General features: G+C 37.0%; 1 protein-coding gene across 1 annotated transcript in view; it reads left to right on the top strand.

The window, feature by feature from the left end:
• The window catches only part of ITGA4 (integrin, alpha 4 (antigen CD49D, alpha 4 subunit of VLA-4 receptor)), a 106,480-nt gene that overhangs the window by 54,700 nt on the left and 28,473 nt on the right, over positions 1 to 23,307 (top strand). Inside the window, exons 13-16 of the mRNA XM_006878951.1 lie at positions 366 to 411; positions 911 to 1,065; positions 6,508 to 6,662; positions 22,392 to 22,541. Coding sequence (XP_006879013.1) covers positions 366 to 411; positions 911 to 1,065; positions 6,508 to 6,662; positions 22,392 to 22,541 — 506 coding nt within the window. The remainder of the gene's footprint in view (positions 1 to 365; positions 412 to 910; positions 1,066 to 6,507; positions 6,663 to 22,391; positions 22,542 to 23,307) is intronic.

The following is a 23,307-nucleotide window of genomic DNA, read 5'->3' as shown; positions in this document are numbered from 1 at the left end:
GTAAAGTCAATCATATGATCATGAAAAGAAAGAAAAACAATTTGTTTCTTAATTTGGAAGACAGGTGTCTGAGTCAATGTTTCTAGTCTGAAAATAAAGATTTTTGTTTAGTAAGCTTATCTTTGTATCATAAAATTTATAACTATACTATATTATAAAATAATAGTGGTTACTGAAAATTAATGCATTCAGACAAATGTAAAATAAATCTTAAGATGTTAGCATATCTTTCCCAATTAATTTTCTGTAAATCATGTTTAGATATAGTCAAAAGGTGAGATGTAGTTAAGTATTTATGCCTGAAAAGTAATTCTGGTTGACTAATGATGATCATTAATCTGTGTTGTTATTTTTTTATCCTCCAGATGTAGCAGTTGGTGCCTTTCATTCTGATTCTGCTGTGCTGCTAAGGTAAAGTTGATATGTTTCGCTGCTTAATGACAATTTGGCCTAATTGTAAATGATGGGAGGCAATATTTTAAATCAGCAGTGCTAGTGACCTCATAATGCTCTTTTGGTATTGTGAAGTTTAATTATTGAACACTAAGGTATTTTTCCTGTTGTTGTTGTTAAGTGCCGTTGAGTCGTAGGTGACTCATAGCGACCCTATGAAGGAGAGTCGTCAATGCTTGGGTGTCTTTCATCCTCTCTTCAGGTTCATAGGTTTTCCTACCTGACATAATTATAATTTGATAAGTCACCAGCAAAGTAAACAATTTTAGACATTTACATGGAAAAGTCTCCTTATCATTACATAAAAATGCAATTGAGTTTACAGGCACATACTATTAATAAAACCAACTCGGGAAATTACCTGGATACTGCAAACAAACAAAATTAATGCTGCTGTTAGTATGCATAAGGAAAAATAATCCTGTGAATAGTTAATATTATTTTATTTTGTTCTTAGGACAAGACCTGTAGTGATTGTTGAAGCTTCTTTATACCATCCTGAGTCAGTGAATAGAACGAGATTCGACTGCATTGAAAATGGCTTGCCTTCTGTATGCATAGATCTAAAACTCTGCTTTTCATATAAAGGCAAAGAGGTTCCAGGTTATATTGGTAAGTGTGCTTTTATATCACTGATATCTCAATGGAGTATGCATGCAGTGGATTAATATTACAATCATCTTTTGAGGCCTCATTGTTTCACTCTAAATATCTTTTTTAAAACAAGAAGCAGCAGCCACTTGATAAATACATTTCATCTGCATCTTCCAGATTCTTACATTATTATAATTAGTGAGTAGGACACATAGGAGATTGTAGTCATGCAGAGGTTATGGAAAGAATCAAAGCAACACAGGCATATATTTTGCTATAGTTGGTTAAAGTTAACCAGTTAATCTGTAAAATTCCCTTTCCTTGTAACGAACGTCAATGCAGCAACCAACCCCTTTGCCTTATTGGGTTCTGTAAAGCATCAGGCTGGATTAACTAGGAGATCTGGGGGCAAGAAGATTCTTTTCTTACTTTATATACTATTTCAATAATTGAAAAAACTTCTATGAAGTGAAGGTCATTACTGTAAATAATGCACATCTACTAGTGACTTACAATGAATATCAGAATTCTTGCCTCCAAGGAACAGCTTGGTTTCACCCTCTCAAGGATGAACTTGTTTGTTCTCCTAGCAGTCCATTGTATAGTCAACACTCTTCTCCAGCACCACAGTTCAAAGGCCTCAATTCTCTTTCTATCATTCCTAGTCATTGTCCAGCTCTCTGATGCATAGCAAGCAATTGCGATGACTATGGCCTGGATCAGACACACCTTAGTCTCCAGACTGACATTGTTGCTCTTTAGTACTCTGAAGAGGTCCCTGACAGCTGACTTTCCCAGTATAATTTGTCTCTTGATTTCGTGGCTGCTGGTACCAAGAGTGTTGATTGTGGAGCCAAGTAAATTAAAACTGTTAAGAATCTCAAACTCTTCAACATCCATAATGATGATGCCAATTGGCCTAGTGGTAAGAATACTTGTTTTCTTGATGTTGAGCAATCAATATTGAAGGCTGCAGTCCTTAACCTTCTGCAGCAAGCACTTCAGGTCCTCCTCAGTTTCAGCAAGCAGAGTTGTGTTTTCTGCATAACGCAAGTTATTGATGAATCTTCCTCCAATCTTGATGCCACATTCTTCCTCATACAACCCAGCATCCCAGAAGATCTGTTCTGCATACAGATTGGAAAAAGTATGGAGACAGAATACATCCCTGGCAGACACCCTTCCTGATTTTGAACCAGGAGGTGTGTCTCTTTCCTGTTCTGATGACTGCCCCTTGTTTCAAGTATAGGTTTCACATAAGCATGCTCAAATGTTCTGGGTTTCCTTCTCTTCTCAGAGTCAGCCAAAATTTGTTGTGATCACACAGTCAAAAGCTTCTGCATAGTCAATGAAACACAGTTGGACATTCCTCTGGTACTCTCTGCTTTCAGCCAAGATCCATCTAACATTAGGAATAATATCCATAGTACCACAGTCTCTTCTAAACCCAGCCTGCACATCTGGCAGTATTCTGTTGATGTGTTGCTCCAATCATTTTTGGACAATTTTCAGCAGAATCTTGCTTGCATGTGATATTAATGAAACTGTTCAATAATTTCCACACTCTGTAGGGTCACCTTTCTTTAGAAGGGGAAGAAATATTGATCTCTTCCAGTCAGTTGGCCAGCTGGCTGTCCTTCAGATTTCTTAGTACAACTCAGCACATCCAGGGTGAAATATGGCAAGTGGTATGCCGTCAACTCCTGGAGCCCTATTTTTGCCAATTCTTTCAAAGCAACTTGAATTTCTTCCTTCATAACCACAGGCTCTTGCTCATGCGTTGTTTTATGAAATCCTTCTGTGCTAGCCAATTCCTTTTGGTACAGTGACTCTTCTTTTAATGCTTCTTGGATCATTTAACATTCTGCCCAAAGCATCCTTAAGTATTGCCACTCATGGCTTACATTTGTTTTCAATTCCTTCAGCTTAATAAATGCTGAGCGAGTTTGGCTCTTTTGATCTTCTGACTCCAGCTCTTTGCAAGGATTCTGAAGCTTTGTCTGATATACTTTGGACATTTTACAAGGAGGCACCAGTCCTTGGAGACGGACATCATGCTTGGGAAGGTGGAGAGACAGTGCAAGAGAGAAGGACCCTCAATGAGATGGATCAATTCAATGAAAGGGGTAATAGAGGTCCGTGTGTCAGGGATAGTAAGGTTGGCACAGGCTAGAGCATGGTTTAGAGCTCTTGTCCATAGGGTCACTATGAGTCGCAAGTGACTCAAAGGCATATAACAACAACAACAGTGAATATCAGATCCTGAGAGACACTGCTGCTTCATATCCATATAAACAACTCACCTTCCATTTTCTTCTTTGTAGAAAGCACCATGCATTTAGATCTTTCAAAATTATAGTCAATCCCAATTCACACACATATGTGACTTTGTATTATAGTTTTGTTAGCAGGTTAATGTTTTTATTATGTTGTTGTATTATAAGACTGGCTAGCGAAATTAGCCCATAGTTGGGAATAATCTATACTTGGGTTTTCCATTTAGACATTATTAATTCACAAATTTTGCAATGTATCAGCTGCTCTCAGGAGTTGATTATACTCAAGACTCTGTAGGCTATTGTCATCTAAACATCATGAAAGGCATCCGGTATTTACAGAACCAAAATCTCAGCCTGGATTAACTTGAAGTGAGATGGAAATAGAGAGCTTGGTATCTGAACTATGGGTCAAATAAGCTTTTTAAAAAATTTTGTTTTGTTTTGGTTCTCGTTCTCAGATTAGCTTTTAATTATAAGACCTGAAGTGATAGGAGAGTGGGCCAGTCTTTCTCTAGTTATTGATTGGAAAAATGAAGCTTGAGAGTGCATGACAAAGTGCATTACACAGTAACACAGATGCATTACACAGTAACACAGATGAGCTGATGGATAACCTAAAGGTTCAATAAATGACTGTTTCCCTGTGTGTAAAACCAGAGCTTCCTACAGTCCCAATACCATTGTGACCTGATGTGTATGAAAAATTATTCAAAACTTACCTATCAGGCTCATTAATAATCACAGCATTGGTACAAAAACGTGCTTTATAATTGTCATAAAACGACTCCCTGGGAGAAACAGTTCACATTGTTAGCCAGTTTAATAATACAAACACATTTTATTTCTAACTGCATGTTGGTTTGTCTTCACCCCCTTTTCCTCTGCTTTTTGACTGAGCTCTGTTAGGGTGATGAATTTGTTGATGGCTATCTCAATTGTAGCTCACTCTCCAAGGTATTGGATCTCACTTACTGTCATTTTGAAGTCCATTGGCTTGGAATTTATTATTTATTTCCTAAATAAATAGAAGACTGAGAGATTTATATGACATTTATGGCAGTAATAAAGATTTTGCACATATGTTTCCTCAAAATAAGTTGATTAAATCCTTTTTTTTTTTTACCTAACCAGTAAGTTACTCCTAAAATACAAATTGACCCATTAGGAATTACATACATCCTTTAAAGTATCACTTACGGATTATTTAATAAGTGGCATTTCAACAGCTTCATGAAAGCTTACTGTGCAAAGAACCCATTTAGATTCAGGAAGTGGCTCTCTTGGTGAGATCTGACATGGAATTTTTAGTTATATTTTATTATCCATATTTTATCTTTTTTGCTGATTAGATAATTGTTTAACAATTGGATTATCACTATTTCAGGTTTGAAATAAGTTCTCATGAAATAACCAGAATATATTTTGAAAAAAAATGCATATATTTGGGCTTGGTTTTGTTTTCTAAAAAACAAAAAAGGACAAAATGTTATTGGTAAAAGTAGAAGCCAATCAAAGCAAGGCTAATTGGAAGAAAAGACTCGAAAGGAGACATCTTTGAGTGAAGTTTTAGATGGGTTAACTTCTGAATTACATTTCATTTTATGTAAAATTAAACTAAGCCAAAAAAGAAATACTATAAATTCTAAAATTGAGAATAAAGAAAATGATGCTAGCTGTATGTGAAAGAGCTCAGGTGGCCCAGTCCACAGGGAGCTGGACTGCTGGCCTAGAGGCAGCAGCACCTCTGGCAGTTCTAATTTACCAGAGGCTCCCTTGGAGAAAAAAAGAGCAGTTTCTCCCACTGGAGAGTCAGCTACGAACTGGTTCCAACTTGATGACAATGAGTGAGTGAGTCAGCTATATATGAAAATGATGTTGTAATTACACAAAACAAATATTTCAAGTGGCTTTCAGCACAATTCTCTGCCTGTGTTTCCTTGGTAAGATGTTTTCAGGACAAGAAGGATTCCAAATATATCTGAAGCCTACTAAGTGCTTTTATAATTAATAATCATGTGTTAATTGCTTTGAAACTTTTGTATATAGGAGAATTAAGAGAGTAACTGATTACTAATATTGCTAATAATGGGAAGCCAAACAAAACCTTATCAATCTTTCTTCTTATAAAATAATTGTTTAAGTTACTACCGGTTGTTTTATAATTGTTATCTAAATTTTATCTATTTTGATGTTTAGAATATATAAGTAAAATATGCATCAGTTCAGGTTTCTGTTTTTAAAATTCAATGACAGTCATTCTATTCTTCAAGTTGTACAATTCTTCTTAACCCTCCTGAGTTCTTGCTATTAATCTAAATTCACTGCCCCTTCAGGTTCCTAACTATTGTCTTGAGTTGCTGTTTTTAATATGATTCTATAGAAAGAATTATTAAGAGAGCATAATGCTCATAGTGACTCTCTGTACACCTGAACAGAATGCCTGCTGGACCTGTACCATCCTCACACCTGTTTGACCCTATGTTTGTAGGCCCTGTGTCAAGCCAAAGTGTTAAGAATCTTCTTTCTTGCTCACCATCAGCAAGTCAGCAATTGTAATGCCCATTATGGGTTGATTCCTTCTGAGAGCATGCCAAAAACACCTGGGATGAAGTACCGAAAAGAGAATTCTGGCTCTCCTTCTTCTAAGACAGATTTTTTTTTTGGCCAACTTTTATTATTTTCTGCTATTTTTTATTTTCTTTTTTTCTCTTAGTCATCCTAATGGGCAAAATAGCATGTAACTGTGGTTTTGATTTGCATCTCTCTGCTGGCTAGTAATCTTGAGCACCTTTTCATACATTTGAGATAATTTGAATGTCTTATTTGGTGAAATGTCTAGTCAAGCCCTGAATTCATTTTATGATAAGAATATTTTCCTTTTTGCTCTTGGAGTTCTCTGAGACTGTGAACACTACCTCAGAAGCAGCTGTCATGTTCCTTTTCTCTGCAGCCACCAATAAAAATTGTTGACATCATTTTAAAAAATCCTTTTTGTTGCTAAGTTTTAGAAATCTTAGGTTATTTTTTAAGCTATTTAATAAAATTTTATGTTATTGAAAGAACTAATGAAGAAATGTTAAGCTATTATAGTGTTCTATGAATGACTATCATTTTTTTAAAAAGAAGTGTTTTTAGATAACTTTTTTTAGTGTCTCCTACAATTCTTTTTACATTTTTGCAGTTTTGTTGTACAATATGAGTGTGGATGTGAACAGAAAGGTCGAATCTCCATTGAGATTTTATTTCTCTTCTAATGGCACTTCCGACATGGTTACAGGAAGCATACAGGTATCAAGCAAAGGAGCTAGCTGCAGAACACATCAAGCATTTATGCGGGTAATGTAAACTATTTCTCATTAATGAATGTGTAAACTTAAAATACTCTCTAAATAGTATGAAGCTTACTGTCTGACTCTATGTAATTCAAGGTTTATTTTTTATCTCTTCTTTATTTCTTACAATGTCATTGTAAAGTATTTTTAAAGGTTTTCAGGTTTACTTTTTTCTTTCTACAAGTGCCTCCTTTTAAAAATTTCTGCCTGTATGTTGATTTTATTGAGTCAGTTCTGACCCATAACAGCCCAGTGTGGAAAGGTAGAGGGGGTGCTGAAGGAAAGGAGGACCCTCAACCAGATGGGTTGACACTGTGAATGCAGCAATGGGCTCCCGTGTGTCAGAGGTTGTGAGGATGTCACAGGATGGGACAAGGTTCAGATATGTTGCTGAGGGGGTTTCTATGAGTTGTAATTGACTCAATGGCACCTAACAACAACAAACAGCCTCACACAATCATTGCTATGTTTGAGTCCATTGTTGCAGTCACTGTCCCCCTCATTGAAGCCTTTCCTCTTTATGCTGGCCCTCTGCTTTACAAAGCGTGCTGTTCTTATAACATGTTCCAAAAAAGCAAGAGAACGTCTTACTGTCCTCACCATTAAGGAGAAGTCTGATTGTTTCTTTTCCAAGACAGATACATTTGTCCTTCTGGTATTCCATAATGAATTCAGTGTTCTGTACTAATACCATAAATTTTGGGTTGAAAATAGGACTTGGGTCAGACTCACCTTACTCCTCAAGGTAAAATCATTGCTCTTTAATACCTCAAAGAGGCCTTTTAAAAAAATTTTTTCCAGTACAATATGGTTTTTTTTTTTTTAGTTTCTGGACCATGAATTCCATAAGCACTAATGTAGTACCTAATAGAAATAAAATTAAATCATTGACAATTTCAAATTTTTCTATTTATTATGATATTTGTGATTTAGTTGTGAGGAATTTTGTTTTCATGTTGATATGTAATATGTTTTGATAGCATAAGTCTTTGCCCATTCTAGGAAAGGTGACTTTTATCTTCATGTACAGAAGTATATAGGTTGAACAGTATGGTGAAAAGATATAATCCTGATACACACGTTTCCTCATTTCTAACTATGCAGTGTCCCCTTGTTCTGTTTATATGCCTGTCTACAAATGTATATGTTGAATAGATTTGATGGAGCCTCAAAACTATTCCCTTATGTGTTTTTTTGGAAGGGAAGGCAAGAGGAAGAAGAAGGCAAGGAGGAGTAGATTTTTTTTTTTTTAATTTGACTACAAAAGCAGAATCTCACATGACCATTTTGGATGTGTCTTTGTCTCTGTGCCAGCTTTGTCAATGTTGTCAGTAGGAAACTGAACAGTTGTGGCGTGGTGGGTATCATCTGTGGGACCAGAATGACAGCTCACATGATGGTGAGGGGTATGGCCTGCCAAGGCACAGCCGATTTCATGTTTCTTTTATTAAACTGCACATTCCCAAACTGATAATCACGCTCCTCACATTGGTCAAATTTTGTCATATGAAGTGGTGCCAGGTCTTTTTCATTAGGGAATGGTGTCGTTCATCAGAAAATCCATTGTCACAGAAAGCCAAACTATTCCCAAGAGCCTTCTCTGGATCTCAAATAGTAGCATCAGTGTAGAACTTAATTTTCCCTTAGATACTTATTCCAAGCAAACACAGACAAGCACCAAGACTCCAATACACTATTAAATGCTAAGAGCAATACTCCCCAAGCTGTTTCCTCATTTCCCTTAACAGGTTTTATTGTTGTACTCGAATAAAGCTATTAGATAGTTGAGAGCCAAAAAAGCATTGAGTGATATTAATGTAACCATCATTTATGTTGTAGAGATTAAAGAGGTTCCTTTCTCAATCCTCCATAGATGTGGTTTTGCTTAGGTTAGTAATTCTAGAAACACATATCTGACCCTATTAAGGGCAATAAAACAATAGATGCTCACAAAGAAATACATTGTGTTAAGCTTTTAAAACATGGCCGCAAAACAATCTGGTTTATTTAGTTATATGTTTCTTGGCATTGTTCTTTGGAAAAGAGTTCATCAAAATTGTGCATTTACTTAACAATGAATTTGCAAGTATAACGTAGCAAAGGTGTCTGTGTTTTGTTGCACCTGTATTTGTAAAATTATTGTTATATTGACACGAGAAGGGTAGTCATTGACCTGAGGTCATGGTGAAATTCAAGCATAAAAATTTAGTGCTGGAGTTGGTACACAGAAAGGACTTTTTCTTTAAATTGGTTGTTTTCTCTGATCTTTTCTGCCTTTCTAAATCACCTAGAGGGAGGGAAATGGGCAAGCTCTCTCTATAGCAATTTATAGCCTAAAAAAACCCACAGAGAGTCACTATGAGTCAGAAACTACTTGATGTCAATGATGAAATCACCTTACATTTGTTTCTAATACACTTCAGACTCCTAAATAGAAAGACAAAGAGCTGTTCTAACCCTCTACTTGCAAATAAACTCAGAGGATGTAAGAGTCATGAAGACAACTTTCTAAACTAAGATCCATGTCCAGGAATGTAATGAATGAACTTCCCACTCTCATAGGAGTGGTGTCTCATGGCTTTGGGAAACCAAATAACACTAATGATTGTTGTAGTTGATAGGTGCCATTGAGCTGATTCTGACTCATAGCAACTCTGTGTACGACAGAACAAAACTACACAATTCTGCACCACTCTCATGATCCCTGTACTTAAAGCCACTGTTGAAGTCACTATGTCAGCTCATCTTGTGTAGGTCTTGTGTAATCTGAAAGAAGAAGACATTTATCTGAATTCTTCTGCTTTCCTAGTAATTCTGGAAAGGAAGGTGGACCGTGATCAGGATGCCTAGACTGCTTCTGTGTTCCAGAAAACAAGTGTGACAGGAACGCTAATATCCAGATGCATTTTACCCCCGCATTCCTTCCAGTGGAATGAGGTGACACTCAGGCTTCCACACGCCAACTGTTGGATTCCCTGCCTGTTAGTTGGGATTATTTTATGTGCATAATTGCTTCCACTAACTTTATCAATTCAACTCCATCTCCCTATTCACTTAATTAATTCAGTAGATCTTCTGTGCTTATAGTGTGCTTGGTATCCCTGAGTACTAAAGATGGTTAAACACTAACTTGTATGATGTGCCGGGTTTTATGTGCAATACTTTTGGTTTTGTTTTTCTCTTCAAGGATAAATATGTCAATGAAAGAAACTGAAAAAAAAGTTCTACTCTCATTCTGGGGGGGGCAAATAATGAATATGACAAAATTGCAAATTGTATAGTAGTTTAGAAGAAGATGAAGATTATAGAGGGAAGTGCAAAGGAAGACAGTAAGAGATGTTGGAGAGTACAGGTGGAGGAGTGTGGGTAAAATTTTCAACAGTGGTCAGAGTAGAACTCATTTAATAGTGATGTTTGGGTATGGACTTGAAGAGGAGAGGAAGTTACTTGTGTAGATATGTAGGGAATTAGCTCTCAATTAGCCTTAGGATCCATTTGAAGATTTCCTAGTAGACATATTGTTGGACCCTACTCAAAGCTTTAAGTATAATATGTCTGCAGTGAGACATGACATGTCATTTCTGTGATGTTTCCAGTATTGCTATTGCTGCTCTGTGAACCATGCTTTGAGAACCACTGATCTAGGTGTAGAGGAAAGAGAGAAAAATTACCTAAAAGACACTGAAGAAGCAGGAATAGATGGGAAAATGAGCAAGGAGAGAAGAGTAATAAAAAGAGTTAGAATATTTAGGATCTTTGAATTTTTTTTTCCTAGTGCAATGACTAGGGATGATAGAAAGAGAATCGATGCCTTTGAGCCGTGGTGCTGAAGAAGAGTGTTGAATATACCATCGACTGCTAGAAAAAACAAACAGATTTGTCCTGGAGAGGGTGAAACTGGGCTGCTCCTTGGAGGCAAGGATACTGAAGCTTTGTCTGATATACTTCGGATATGTTGCAACGGGGGACCAGTCCTTGGAGAGGAGCATCATGTTTGAGAGGGTAGAGGAACAACACAAGGGAGGAAGACCTTTGATGAGATTTATCGATTTAGTGACTGGGGTACTGGGAATAGATGTATCAGAAACAATAAGGTTGGCACAGGATAGAGCAGGATTTAGGGCTCTTGTACATAGTGTCATTATGAGTCATAAGCGACTCGATGGCACATAATAACAATAACAATTAACAACATTGTAATGGGATGCTATCATAGGATTTTTGAACAGAAAAGTGATCTGATCTGATTTAGGAATAAAATAAATCATTCTGACTGCTATACCAAGAATGAATTACAGGAGACTGAGGATTGACACACAAGTAGAAAGCTGCTTCAAGTAACCTAGGTGAGAGATGATGATGGTGCCAATCAAAGTGGCAGCAGTCAGTAGAGGGAGAATTATTTGAAGACAGATATTACACAATTTGCTAACAGATTAGATGCTAGTGTTTGATAATGAGAGGTTCTAAGATATTTAGTTCAAGAAATTAGAAGATTATCATTTTCATCAATTCAGGTAAAGAACGTTGCAAGACATGCAGTTTTGGTATAGGAGCCTCAGGAGCTCAATTGTGGATCAGGTTCGTGAAGATGCCTGTTTTATTTTTGAGGGTGCTTATTACTTTCATGCAGTTAGGGAGCTCTGGTGGCCTCGTATGTAGGGAGTTGTGCTGTTAACCCAAAGCCCATGCCTCTCTAGTGGTTCAGATTCACCAGCTGCTCCACAGGAGAGAGATGGGCAGTTTCCTCCTGTGTGATTTACAACCTCAAAACCAATTGGAAAGTCAGCTCTTAGTTGAGACTTGATAGAAATGAGTTTGAGTGGGGTTTGGGGTATTTTATAAAAAACGTATTTACCTGTATTTCCAGGACAGCAGAGAACTGGATATATAATTTAATGAATCTTTGACATGTGCATGATTTTTAAAGCCATTACAAAGCACAGAAAAAGAAGACTCAAGACCTTACCTTGGGGTACTGTACCTCAAAGAGACTGAAAAGAGTGAGCCAAGGAAAGGTGATGAGAGGAATGGTGAGGAAGGTAATAAAGCAAAATACAGTGTCCTGGTAGGGAAACAAATAAAAATGTGCAGGGTAGAGTGGTGTTTGCAGTACAGCACAGGGTCAGAGAAGGTGGAGACTGAGACAGACCAGTGAATTTTGCAATGTGGAGGATGTTGATGGCCTTAACCAAAGGAATTTCAGAGGAATGTTTTGAGGGGGCAGTGGGGAATAAGGAGAGGGACTGGAGACCATGTAAGGTTTTCATTCATAGAACTGTACTCTGAAAGGGATCAAAGTCATTAGTGTAGGTGAGAAGGTGTCAGCTGTGGACAAGAGAAGTAGATTGAAGAGGTTTTTTTTGGTTTTCTGTACTTTTAAGATAGAAGAAATATCAGGATGATTTTAAGCTGGTAGATATGTTCTAATAGACTGAAAAATGCTGACATCTGTGAAAGGATAAGAGCTGAGGGAATGTTCTTGTGAAGGCAAGCAAGATGGAGCTAATTGTACAAGCGAAGGCTGTGGTTCTAGTTAGAAACATGGGAAGTTCATCATGGAATATGTCTGCAGGCACTACAAAGTTGCTGTAGTGGGACTGTGTGGATTCTCTTGTGGTTGCTTTAATCCCTCAGTAAAATAAGAAGCAAAAGTATGACTCTGGGGAGAGCAGGAGCAGTGTTTAAGATTTAGAAAGAAGGTGTGAAATACTATTTTAGGAAAATCAAGAATAAAGAAGTGTAATGTGATTGCCAGATGGCATAATGTGCCCGTGTACACTTGATGTCATAACATGAGTTAAGGAAACATAACGTGATTAGTTTTCCAGTCAAATTCCACCTTACAGATGGCTGTAAATGAAGAGTGAAAATTAGCAAGGGTTGTGGTGGATAATGTGTTACTGTTAGGCAGGTAACTGAAAAATTAGTGGTTCAGATCCATTGGGCAATCTGGGGGGCAGGGGGAGAAGGACCATTTCTTTCCTTAAAGACTTACAACCTCAAGAACCTGATGAGGAGTCACTGTGAGTAGGAACTGCTTCAATAGCAGTGGTTTTGGTTCGGGTTTTTGATGGTCTTGCTAAGGAAGAATTAAACACAAGATTCAATGGGGTGTGGAGAGAAATGAATATATAGTTGATCATGAATTTTATAGAGGAGTGAGAGGTGAGAGGTATCAAGAGACCTACTCAAAGGGAAAAAGTTTAATTGGTGGTCCCAGTGGGATCAACAACTTGTTAGATCTGAGTATTAAAAGGATTAAGTAAAAATTTTTATTTCTTTATTATTATTTGCAATTCCTTGATTGTTGCAAATGGAGATCTTTAAATGCTCATACATCTTCCAAATCCACGGAGTTCCTTCACTATGGGGATTCTGGCTATAAAAGAAACACAGGTTTCATTATAAACTTGAGCTCTTATCAGATCCTTCCTTTTAATCACATAGTCTCTATCTCCATTTATTAAATCTTACTGGAATTTAGAAAATATTTTTAGGAATCTAATAAATGTGTCCCTATCAATGACATCAATGGGATAAAGGTTTTTTAAGAAAGAGAAATGAAATTGAGATAATATTAACTTATAAGGCTTACATATACGGGACTATAATGGTCAAGGAGTGTAGCCCTCAATGTGAACTGAAGCTCAACTTCAAGAAGATAAAGATTCTCACCACTGGGCCAACTGGCAGTACCATGATGGTTGTAGAAGATTGAGGTTATTAATAATTTCAGCTTTCTCAGCTCCACAATACTCTTGGCATCAGCAGTCAGTAAATAAAATGATGAATTGGTTTGGGGAAGTCTGTTGTCAGTGACCTTTCCAAAGTGCTAAAGAGCAATGATGTCAGTCTAGAGACTAAGGTGTGCCTGATCCAGGCCATGGTCTTCACAAATACTTGCTACGCATCAGAGAATCTGGACAGTAACTAAGGATGATAGAAGAAGAAATGATGCCTTTGAATTGTGATGGGGGAGAAGAGTATTGAATATGCCATGGACCACCAGGAGAACAAATAGGTCTATCTTGAAGAGAATGAAACCAGATTATTCCTTGAGGTGAGGATTTTGACGCTCTGTCTCACGTATTTTGGGTATGTGATTAGGAAATGCCAGTCCTTCGATAAGGACATCATGCTTCGAAGGGTAGAGGGACAGCTCAGAAGAGGAAGACCCCAGCTGAGATTGATTGACGCAGTAACGGGGGCAATGGGAGTTGGTGTGTTGGAGTCAGTGAGATTTTCTCAGGATGGGGCAGGCTTCAGAGCTGTTGTATATAAGGCACTATGAGTCATGGGTGACTCGATGGCACACAACAACAATAACCTGTAAAGGAAGAAAATGAGATGTTTATAACTTGAAATGTTCAAGTGGGTACTGACAGTGTGAACTCGTCATCTTTTTTTTATGGGAGAAAGATACAGTCTCCTCCTAAAAAGAACTCTGGTAAGGAGTTGTGCTGCCAACCCAAAAGCACATGTTCAAATCCATCAGCTGCTCCATGAGAGAAAGATGAGCATTCTTCTCCTGTGTGATTTACTGCCCCTGAAAACCCGCTGGAGTTTCAGCTCTGAGTTGGTTCTGACTCAACAAGAACAACAACAAAGGAAAGTTTACAGCTTCAAAATCCCATGGAGGGTTGCTATCAGACAGAACCAACTTGATGGCAGTAGGTTGTATATAGCTTATTATCTGCCTTGTGAGAGTATCAGGCTTCTGAAAACGTCTGTAAGGGGGAAATCCAAGTATTCTATCAGCATAGTAGACAGATAATCTGACTTGGGGACATTTTGTATTTTCAAATATTGGACTGTTCACTGCTTGGGCTTAGTAGTTTATGGGATTATAATGGCATGTGACACTGGTTTAGTTTTTAATCTTGTCCCCCAGTCTTATCTTCACCCTCTAACATACTATCTCCATTGATACCAGAGGAACATTAAAATTGAAAGCAAAACATCCCAGTCCTATCCTATCATTTCTTACTAAAAAATCCTTCTATGTATGAACCTCCCTGTCTCCCTTCATCAAGTCTTAGGTAGCCCTTCTTCCTCTGTACTCGTGCATATGTATAACATAACATTTATCCTCTAAAATATGTGGTATGTTTATGGGTTATAGATGGAGACTGAGGTGTTAATTATAAATGTTCTAGCCCCAGATTCTTACTTGGACATAGATAGGCCATGACTACATATTTTCAGTATGTAACTTAATTTTTTGGCTAATGGGGGTAGGTGTGTCGCAGTCAATGAGCCTGTCTTGAAATAGGGCAGGCTTCAGAGCTACTGTACATAGGGTCATTATAAGTCATAGGCATCTTGATGGCACAATGACAACAAACAACAACTTTTAAATTTATTCTCTGTATAAATACAATAGGAGGACACCTTGTCTACAGTTAAACTCTAAAAACTCACTGCCATGGAGTGGCAACAGGCTCAAATAGCCCTCCATCAGCTTCCAGGAATATACAGTATAACAGGAGACTGCCCGTCTTACCTTAAAGAGCTGCAAGAGGATTCAAAATGCTAGACACTCTTGGTCCATCTTATCTCACAGAGCTGCAGGTGGATTTGGGGCTCTGATGGCCTCGAGGCAATAAGCTGCACTGCAATCCTGAAGGCACGCATTTCAAGGCCACCAGTTGGTCCATGGGAGAGTGATGGGCATTCTCCTCCCATGAAATAAACTGCCTTTGAAAACCCACTTGAGAGTCAGCTACGGGTTGGTTTCAACTCTATGGTACACAACAACAACAAGAACAACTTGGCCTTTGAGGTAGTACAATTCATTGCAGACTATGCCAATATAAACCCAAAGTGCATTGCTATCAAGTAGATTCCTACTCATAGCAACCCATATAGTACAAAGTAGGACTGTTTCCTAGAGTTTCCTGGGCTAAAATCTCTTCAGAAGCAGACTGCCACATCTTTTTCTGAAGCACAATTGTGGATTTGAACCACTGGCTTCTTGGTTAGCAGGTGAGCTCATGACCACCACACTGCCAGTTTCTTTGGGCATAAATACAAATTTTCAAGAAAGCCAAACCAGAAGATAAACTTTTTTGTAATTATAGGCATGCATGTACTATTTTACAGACCTGTGGGCATCTTATGTAATTGTCCATAGAAATGTAGCATGGAATCTTCATTATTTTTAATGTAAATGGCGTATGCCTCTTCAAATTAAATTTTAAGCAAATCTACCCTTTCCTCCCAAATAACTAATTAATCACTTTCAAATATTTTTTATACAATAACGTTTGTCCTTAGGTGGAGCTGTTAAAGTTAAATAAGTGTGAATATCTGTCAAATACAGTTTTTGCAAGAGTGCATGTACATTATATATATTGTGAGAAATGCATAATTAATAGCTAATTAGGATAATGAAAGTAATCTACACCAGATGTAGAGAAGACCTTGTGGAAAATTAGTATGAATTAGGTAGCATGTGATTTGGTCAAAGCAAGCTTGTTGAGAAGAATTAAAGCGGTGGATATGTGTAGGGACAGTCAGTGACTGTCTCACTTCTATACCTAGGGAATAATTTAATCAAGTTTGCTATTGTAATACTCAAAGCTTCAAGCTGTTCCGTTTTCACAGGTTGATAACTTGGGATTTGATTCTTGATTTGCACCATTCCTGTATGGTCAAGGTTTCATGTTGAAATTTCAATCACTTCAGTAATTTAATAAAGTGGTCTCTATGAGCAAGGCTTCAGAATTGGAGGAAGACTCCTAAACAACCTGTGTTATGCAGATGACACAACTTTGCTTGCTGAAACTGAGAAGTTTGCTGCAGACAGTCAAGGACTACAACCTTCAATATGGATTGAAGCCCAGCATCAAGAAAACAAAGATTTTCACCACTGGGCCAATAGGCAGCATTATGATAAAAAGATTGAGGCTGTTAACAGCCTCAGCTTGCTTGGTTCCACAATCAACACTTTTGGCACCAGCAGTCAGGAAATCAAAAGACAAATTGCATTGGGAAAATCTGCTTTCAGGGACCTCTCCAGATTGCTTAAGAGCAACAGTGTCAGTCCAGAGACCAAGGCGTGCCTGATCTATGCCATGGTCTTCACAATTACTCACTATACATCAGAGAGCTGGACCATGACTGAAGATGATAGAAGAAGAATAGATGCCTTTGAGTGGTGGTGCTGGAGAAAAGTATTGAACATATTTACTGATAAGAGAACTAATAGTTCTATCCTGGAGAAGATGAAACCAGGCTACTCCTTGGAGGCAAGGATTTTGTAGCTCCATCTCACATACTTTGAGCATGTTACTGGGAGGGACCTGTCCTGGGAGAATAACATCATGCTTGGAAGGATGGTGCGATAGTGCAGGAGAGGTAAACCCTGGATAAGATGGATTGACTCAGTAACTGGGGTAAAAGGGAGGGTGTGTAAAAGACAATGATGTTAGCTCAAGATACAGCATAATTTAGATCCTTTGTATATATAGGGTCGCTATGAGTTTCAGGCTACTTGACAGTATATAACAACAACATGACAAGAATGGAAATGTAATCAGAGGTTTTGAGGACTGACCAAGCTCTAAACTTTCCAAATACCATTTAATTAATAGACGTGTAGAAGGATGGGCAATCTTGTCCTGTGTGATTAAGTGCCTCTAAAAACCCACTGGAAGGTCAACTATGGATCACTTCCAACTTGATGGCATAACTACAAAAATACTTAGTAACTCATCTTCTACGTAAAGTTCATTGATTTGCAATCCTAGTTAGTTTTTTTTTCCCTTATTTTCAAATGTTAGTCAGAACTGTCTATTTTGAGAAACAGAAACCAATTCTTTAGTTGACCTATTATATTGAAAGAAATTTATACCTAATAACACATTTAAGGGAGTTCTGGTGGCTTACTCTATTGGGAGTTATATAGCCAATCCAAAGGCCACTCCTCTCCAGCATTTCAAATCCACTAGTAGCTTCATGGAAGAAATATGGACAAATTTATGCTTGTGATTCACAGGCTTAGAAACCCAATACAGATTCAACTATGAATTGGTTCCAACTTGACAGCATATGAGATAATTATGTTTAACAAGTATTGAGAACTTAATATGTTCTAGGCACTATGTTAAGTGTTTTCTTTACATTATATAATTTAACCCTTGTTGTTTTTATGTGCCATTGAGTCGCTTGCAACTCATGATGGCCCTATGTACAGCAACTCTGAACCTTGCTCTATCTTGAGCGAACCTCATTACTTCTGACACACTTAACCCCCATTACGCCAGTTACTGAGTAAATCCATCTCATCCAGGGTCTTCCTCTTTTGTGCAGTCCCTCCACTCTTCCTTGCATGATATCCCTCTCAAAGGACTGGTCCTTCCTGGCAACATGCATGTCAGAAAAAGCTCAAAAAATCCTTGCCTCAAAGGAGCCACTGTTGATAACACTGTAAATGATGAGAAGATAAAAATTATGCCAATTTTGTTTATGATTACGTAAAGACATAGTATAGTTTTAAAGTTAATATAGTTTTAAAGACCCAAAAACCTCACTGCCTTTGAGTGGGAACTCACTCATAACTAGTCCTCCAGGGGTTTTCAGAGGCTGTAAATCACATGTGAGGAGATTGCCTCTTTTCCTCTGAGGAGCTGCCAGTTCAGACTGCCAGAGCAGTGCCATTTGGGGCTTAGCAGCGCAGTTCCCTATGGGCTATGCTAACAGAGTTCTCTTAGACAAAGGAATGCAGTAATGATTTGTCAACAGATATATGTTTTTCTTACTGCTATTGTTGTTAGATGCTGTCACGTTGAGTAGAGTGCAATTACAAATGACCCTGTGAATAACCAGTTTGAATCCTGCCCTACCCTGTGCCACCCTCACCGTCTCTCATACACTTGAGCCCATTGTTGCCGTCACTGTGTCAATCCATCTCCTTGGGGATCTTCCTCTCTTTCACCTACCCTCAATCTTTCCAAATATGATGTCCCTTCCCAAAAAATTTCCTCTCCTAGCAACATGTCTAAAATATTAGAGTTGAAAACCGGCCATTTTTGCTTCCAGTTAACACTCTGGCTTCACCTTTTCCAAGACATTGTTTGTTATTTTAGCAGTCCGTGGGATATTCAGTACTCTTCTCCAGCACCACATCTCAAAGGTATCAATCCTTCTATCATCCTTATTCATTGTCCAATTCTCGTATGCGTAGCAACAGATTGAAAAGACCATGGCCTGAATCAGGTGCACCTTAGTCTTCAAACTCACATTGTTGCTTTTCTGTGTTTTGAAGAGGTCTCTGACAGAAGCCTTGCCCAAAGCAACACTTCTCTTTTTCTCCTGACTGCCGGTACTAAAGGTGTTGGAATTATTAATTGTTGAGATTTTAAAATAATATATCCTTTATTTAATTTTAGTCAGTAATTTTAAGCCATAATCCAATCTTGAAATGCATATCTTGTTGTTAAATGTTATTGTGTGTTCTTTGACTCATAGTAACCCTGTGTACACCACAGAAAACCATTACTCCTTCCTGCACCATCCTCACAGTTGTTGTTATGCTTAAACCCATTGTTGCTGCCACTCTGTCAATCTCTCCCATTAACTGTCTTCTTAATTTTCATTGACCCTTTACTTAGCTAGCATGTCTTTCTCTAGGGATTGGCCCTTTCTGATGATATGCTCAGGTCTATGGCATGATTCTCACTGTCCTTGCCTCTAAAAAACATTCTATCCAGAAGCAGAGGAATGTGGATGTGCAGGGGGAAGGGGGAGGAATCATTGGGTTATACAATTGGGGGGGGGTGAGGAAAATTGAAAGAATTTGTTTGAATTTGTATTATAATTTTGTAAATAAACTAGTAGAAAATTTTTTAAAAATGAACATTCTATCCGTACATACCCCAAGGCAGATTTGTTTGCTTTTTAGCAATCCATGATATATTCGGTGCCCTTTATCAACACCATGATTCTTCTCCAGACCCTCTTATTCATTGTCCAACTTTCATTTGCAAATGAAGCAATAAAAACCCTACATAGGGTCAGACTTACTTTAGTCTTTAAATTGACATCTTGAGCACTTGAAAGACTTCATGTGCAGATTTCTCTCCTCTTGCTTCCATGCACATAAATTGTGGATCCAAGGGGAAAAAAAAATATTTGACAAGTTCAGACTTTTCTCTGTTCATAATGGCACTGTTTACTCGTAAAATTGTAAAGATTTGTATTTCCTTGGTGTTGATGTATAATCTATACTGACAGCAAATCATCCTCGGGCTTCAACACTAAGTGTTGAAGTCTTCTTTTTTATGAACAGCAGTCTTATCATCTAAAATGTGGTAAATAGAAAGCTGATAAATAGAAATGAAATTATAACTAGTATGATAAAGAAAAAGCTTGTCTGCTGATACTCATCAGAAATTATACAAATATCCTCAATCTACTCTGAGGAACTCACCAAAAATAAATGGAAATCTTAATCATGATTTAAGGTAGTGTCTGCTGTGTTTGTTGTTATTCAATGCTGTCAACTTGAGTACGACTCTAAGTGACCCTATGAACAATAGATCTGAACCCTGTCCTATCCTGTACCACCGTCCCAATCTCCGACACACTTGAACCCATTACCACAGTCATTGTATCAGTCTACCTGGTTAAGAGTCTTTCTTTCTTTCATCATCTAGATCAGATGAAATTACTTGTATCTCATTGTTGTTGTTTTTAAATGAGAATAACTTCTCAAGTGAAATGCGCAAAAGAGACTTTGAGTCAAATTGATCACATTCTGTGATAATTTCTTCATCTATATTTCCAAAACTGTAACAAGATAAAAAAGGATAAAACTTCTTCAGCTACATAGAGACTGTTGATTCTGCCAGTTCTTTTTATTGTCTTGTCCATAAACGTATCTTGTTTAAAGTAACTTCATTAAATTATCAACTGAATTCTTTTGTAAACTCTCCTTAATTTCTTTACTCATAAACCCTTTTTTGCCCACCCTTTAGATGAGAGAAATAGAAAGACCTTGCTTGAGTCAGTATGCTAAGAAGGTCCCCTTGCACCTAGGGAGGGCTCAGACAGGTCTTTGAAAGAACGACTGTTGCATATATGGTCACTTGAATTTGAGTCAACTCAACAGCACCTAACAACCATTGGATCTTACCTGACTTTTGTGTATTTCTTTTGCAAACTTGAGATTCTGCAACACCTTTACTTTACTATCAAGTTAAATGCCATTCCAAAAAAAGAGTTAAAGTTACTCTTTTCTTGGTCATTTTATTGTTTGTGCCAATGAATATCAGCAAGCAATACTGATTGTTAATGTGGTAGATAGTCTTTCATTGAGGAAACTAGTAAATAATTAAATGAAAAGATGATGAAACAATTCTTAAGCTCTTTAGAAAATAGCTGTGTTTTTGTTATTGTTGTTGTTGTGTTCAGTAGAGTTGGAACTGACTGTCGCTGAAGCTACCAGAGGGTTTTCAGAGGCATTTAAGTGCATGGAAGGAGATTGCCCATCTTTCTCTACAGAGTAGCTAGTGGATTTGAACTGTGTGCCTTCAGGATGCTGCACAGCTTTTTACCAGAGCCACAAGAGCTCCCATCATAAAAGAGTAGGGGAGGAAAAAGATTAAAAAGGTCTGCAAGTAGAGATAAAATTAAAATATATGCATTTATAATCAAAGTAATAAACTAAAAAGCTATTTCTTTAGAAGCAGAGGAAAAGAAAATAAGAAAAAGTTTTATTTTAAGAGGTTTCTTTTTAAAGTACACATAAATATGATTAGGAATGAGGACTGCTTTAAATTTACTAAGATTTTATAAAGACTACATTATAGAATGGATTCCTAAGGAGTCCTAGTTCTTCTATAATTCATAAATAAATGTAGGAACTTTGTGAAATACAAAAGCAAGATAAATCTTAAAAAGTAAAACAATTCAACTCAATAAAGCATCTAAGATATAAAATTAATAAACAAAGCAAATTACTCTTCTATGTAACATTCATATCTTGTTAGAAAATATAATGGAAAATTTTCCATTAATAAAGAAAAATTAAGAACTTTCTAATAAATATATCAAAGTATAGAAGATACAAACACAAATAAAATTGATGAAAGTTATTTTGACAAGTTTAAAGGGAGTCTTATTTTATTTTATTAAATAAATTAAAATGTTCCCTATGTCTTTGGAATCATTAGCATAATTTATACTATGCTAGGGAGCTCTGGGGGCTTAGTGGTAAGGAATTGCAGTGCCAACTCGAAGGCAGGTGGTTCAAATCCACTGATTGCTTTGAGGGAGAAAGATGGACAGTCTCTTCCTGCCCAGCTTACCACCTCAGAAAACCCACTGGATGATCGACAATGAATTGGTTCCAACTTGACAGCAATGAATGGTTTGTTGTTTTTTGTATGATATAGAATAATTAGGTCATAATGTAAAGTGATAAAGTGCATGTATAGACAATGCTAGAAAAGAAGTATACCCAAATGTGAGCCTTCAGACTATTACTGAGTAGCTGTAATTTTTCACTTTTTATACTTTCATGTCTTCCTTTTATATGTCTTCCTAAAATATATGAATACTCTTGTAATGGGTAAAAGATGTATATTCATTTATTTAGCAATTTAGATAAAACTGTGAGTTGCTTTGGCTTCTCTGTGCGGTTTATGGCTTTATGCAGAAAGAGAGAAGTTGTAGTTTTTGTATTCATTTTAATTCTTACTGTTCATTTGTTTTTTCATTTCCTTAGAAAGATGTGCGGGATATCCTCACTCCAATTCAAATAGAAGCTGCTTACCATCTTGGGCATCATGTCCTTAGTAAAAGAAGTACAGAGGAATTCCCTCCCCTACAGCCAATTCTGCAACAGAAGAAAGAAAAAGACATGATTAAAAAAACGGTTGGAGTATTTTCCTTTATTCAAACCATTACTTCATATGCAGCTCATGACCATTTTTAATATGATAGCATCAATCTGAAGAAGTGAACTTTTTCTCTAAATTCTTTATTTTAAATGTTTTAATGAATTCTTTTCTTGTAAAAATAGATTTATGGTATGTCTTGTTTTCTATTTTTTATTTCCTTTAGGATAGTGAATGTTTTTAAATATATTTAATCATAGCAGTAGTTTCCAGTATATATAAAGTATTAATTTTCTTTCCTCGATGCCTTGCAAGTGAAGACAATTTATTGCTAGAGAGAAAACCTAACGGAAGTAAGTTGCATTGATGACTTAGCTATTTGGTATCATTACGTGCAATCTTTCTCATTGTCTGTCTCCTCTCAGCTTCTCTTTCTCTAACTCACCTAAGATTCACTCAGCCCTTTTCATTCACCTTGTTGGTTGTCTCTCAATTATAAACATACAGATATATAATATATAGTAATTTTTGTTATTTAAACATTTTTGTGTGCTTTTATCATTCACGTGTTTTATATTATTATTCCTGTACAATTGTGTCTTATACAATTAATCACCTTATCTATGCCCAAATTTTTGTTCATGTATAATTTTCCTTTCATTCTTTATATGCTATTCAATCTCATCACAGCCTCAAATGCCTTTTGAGATAGATCCTACTTTTAACAAGTAAGCTCCTATTACTGATTCCACAATTGTTTCTATTTCACTGATAGTTGTTTTTATTCCTAGACTATTGTTACAA

Source organism: Elephantulus edwardii, unplaced genomic scaffold (assembly GCF_000299155.1).
Source record: "Elephantulus edwardii isolate Elephantulus edwardi_28Jun2011 unplaced genomic scaffold, EleEdw1.0 scaffold00001, whole genome shotgun sequence".
In the NCBI taxonomy this organism is placed as follows: domain Eukaryota; kingdom Metazoa; phylum Chordata; class Mammalia; order Macroscelidea; family Macroscelididae; genus Elephantulus; species Elephantulus edwardii.
This window is presented reverse-complemented; position numbering and strand designations above follow the sequence as displayed.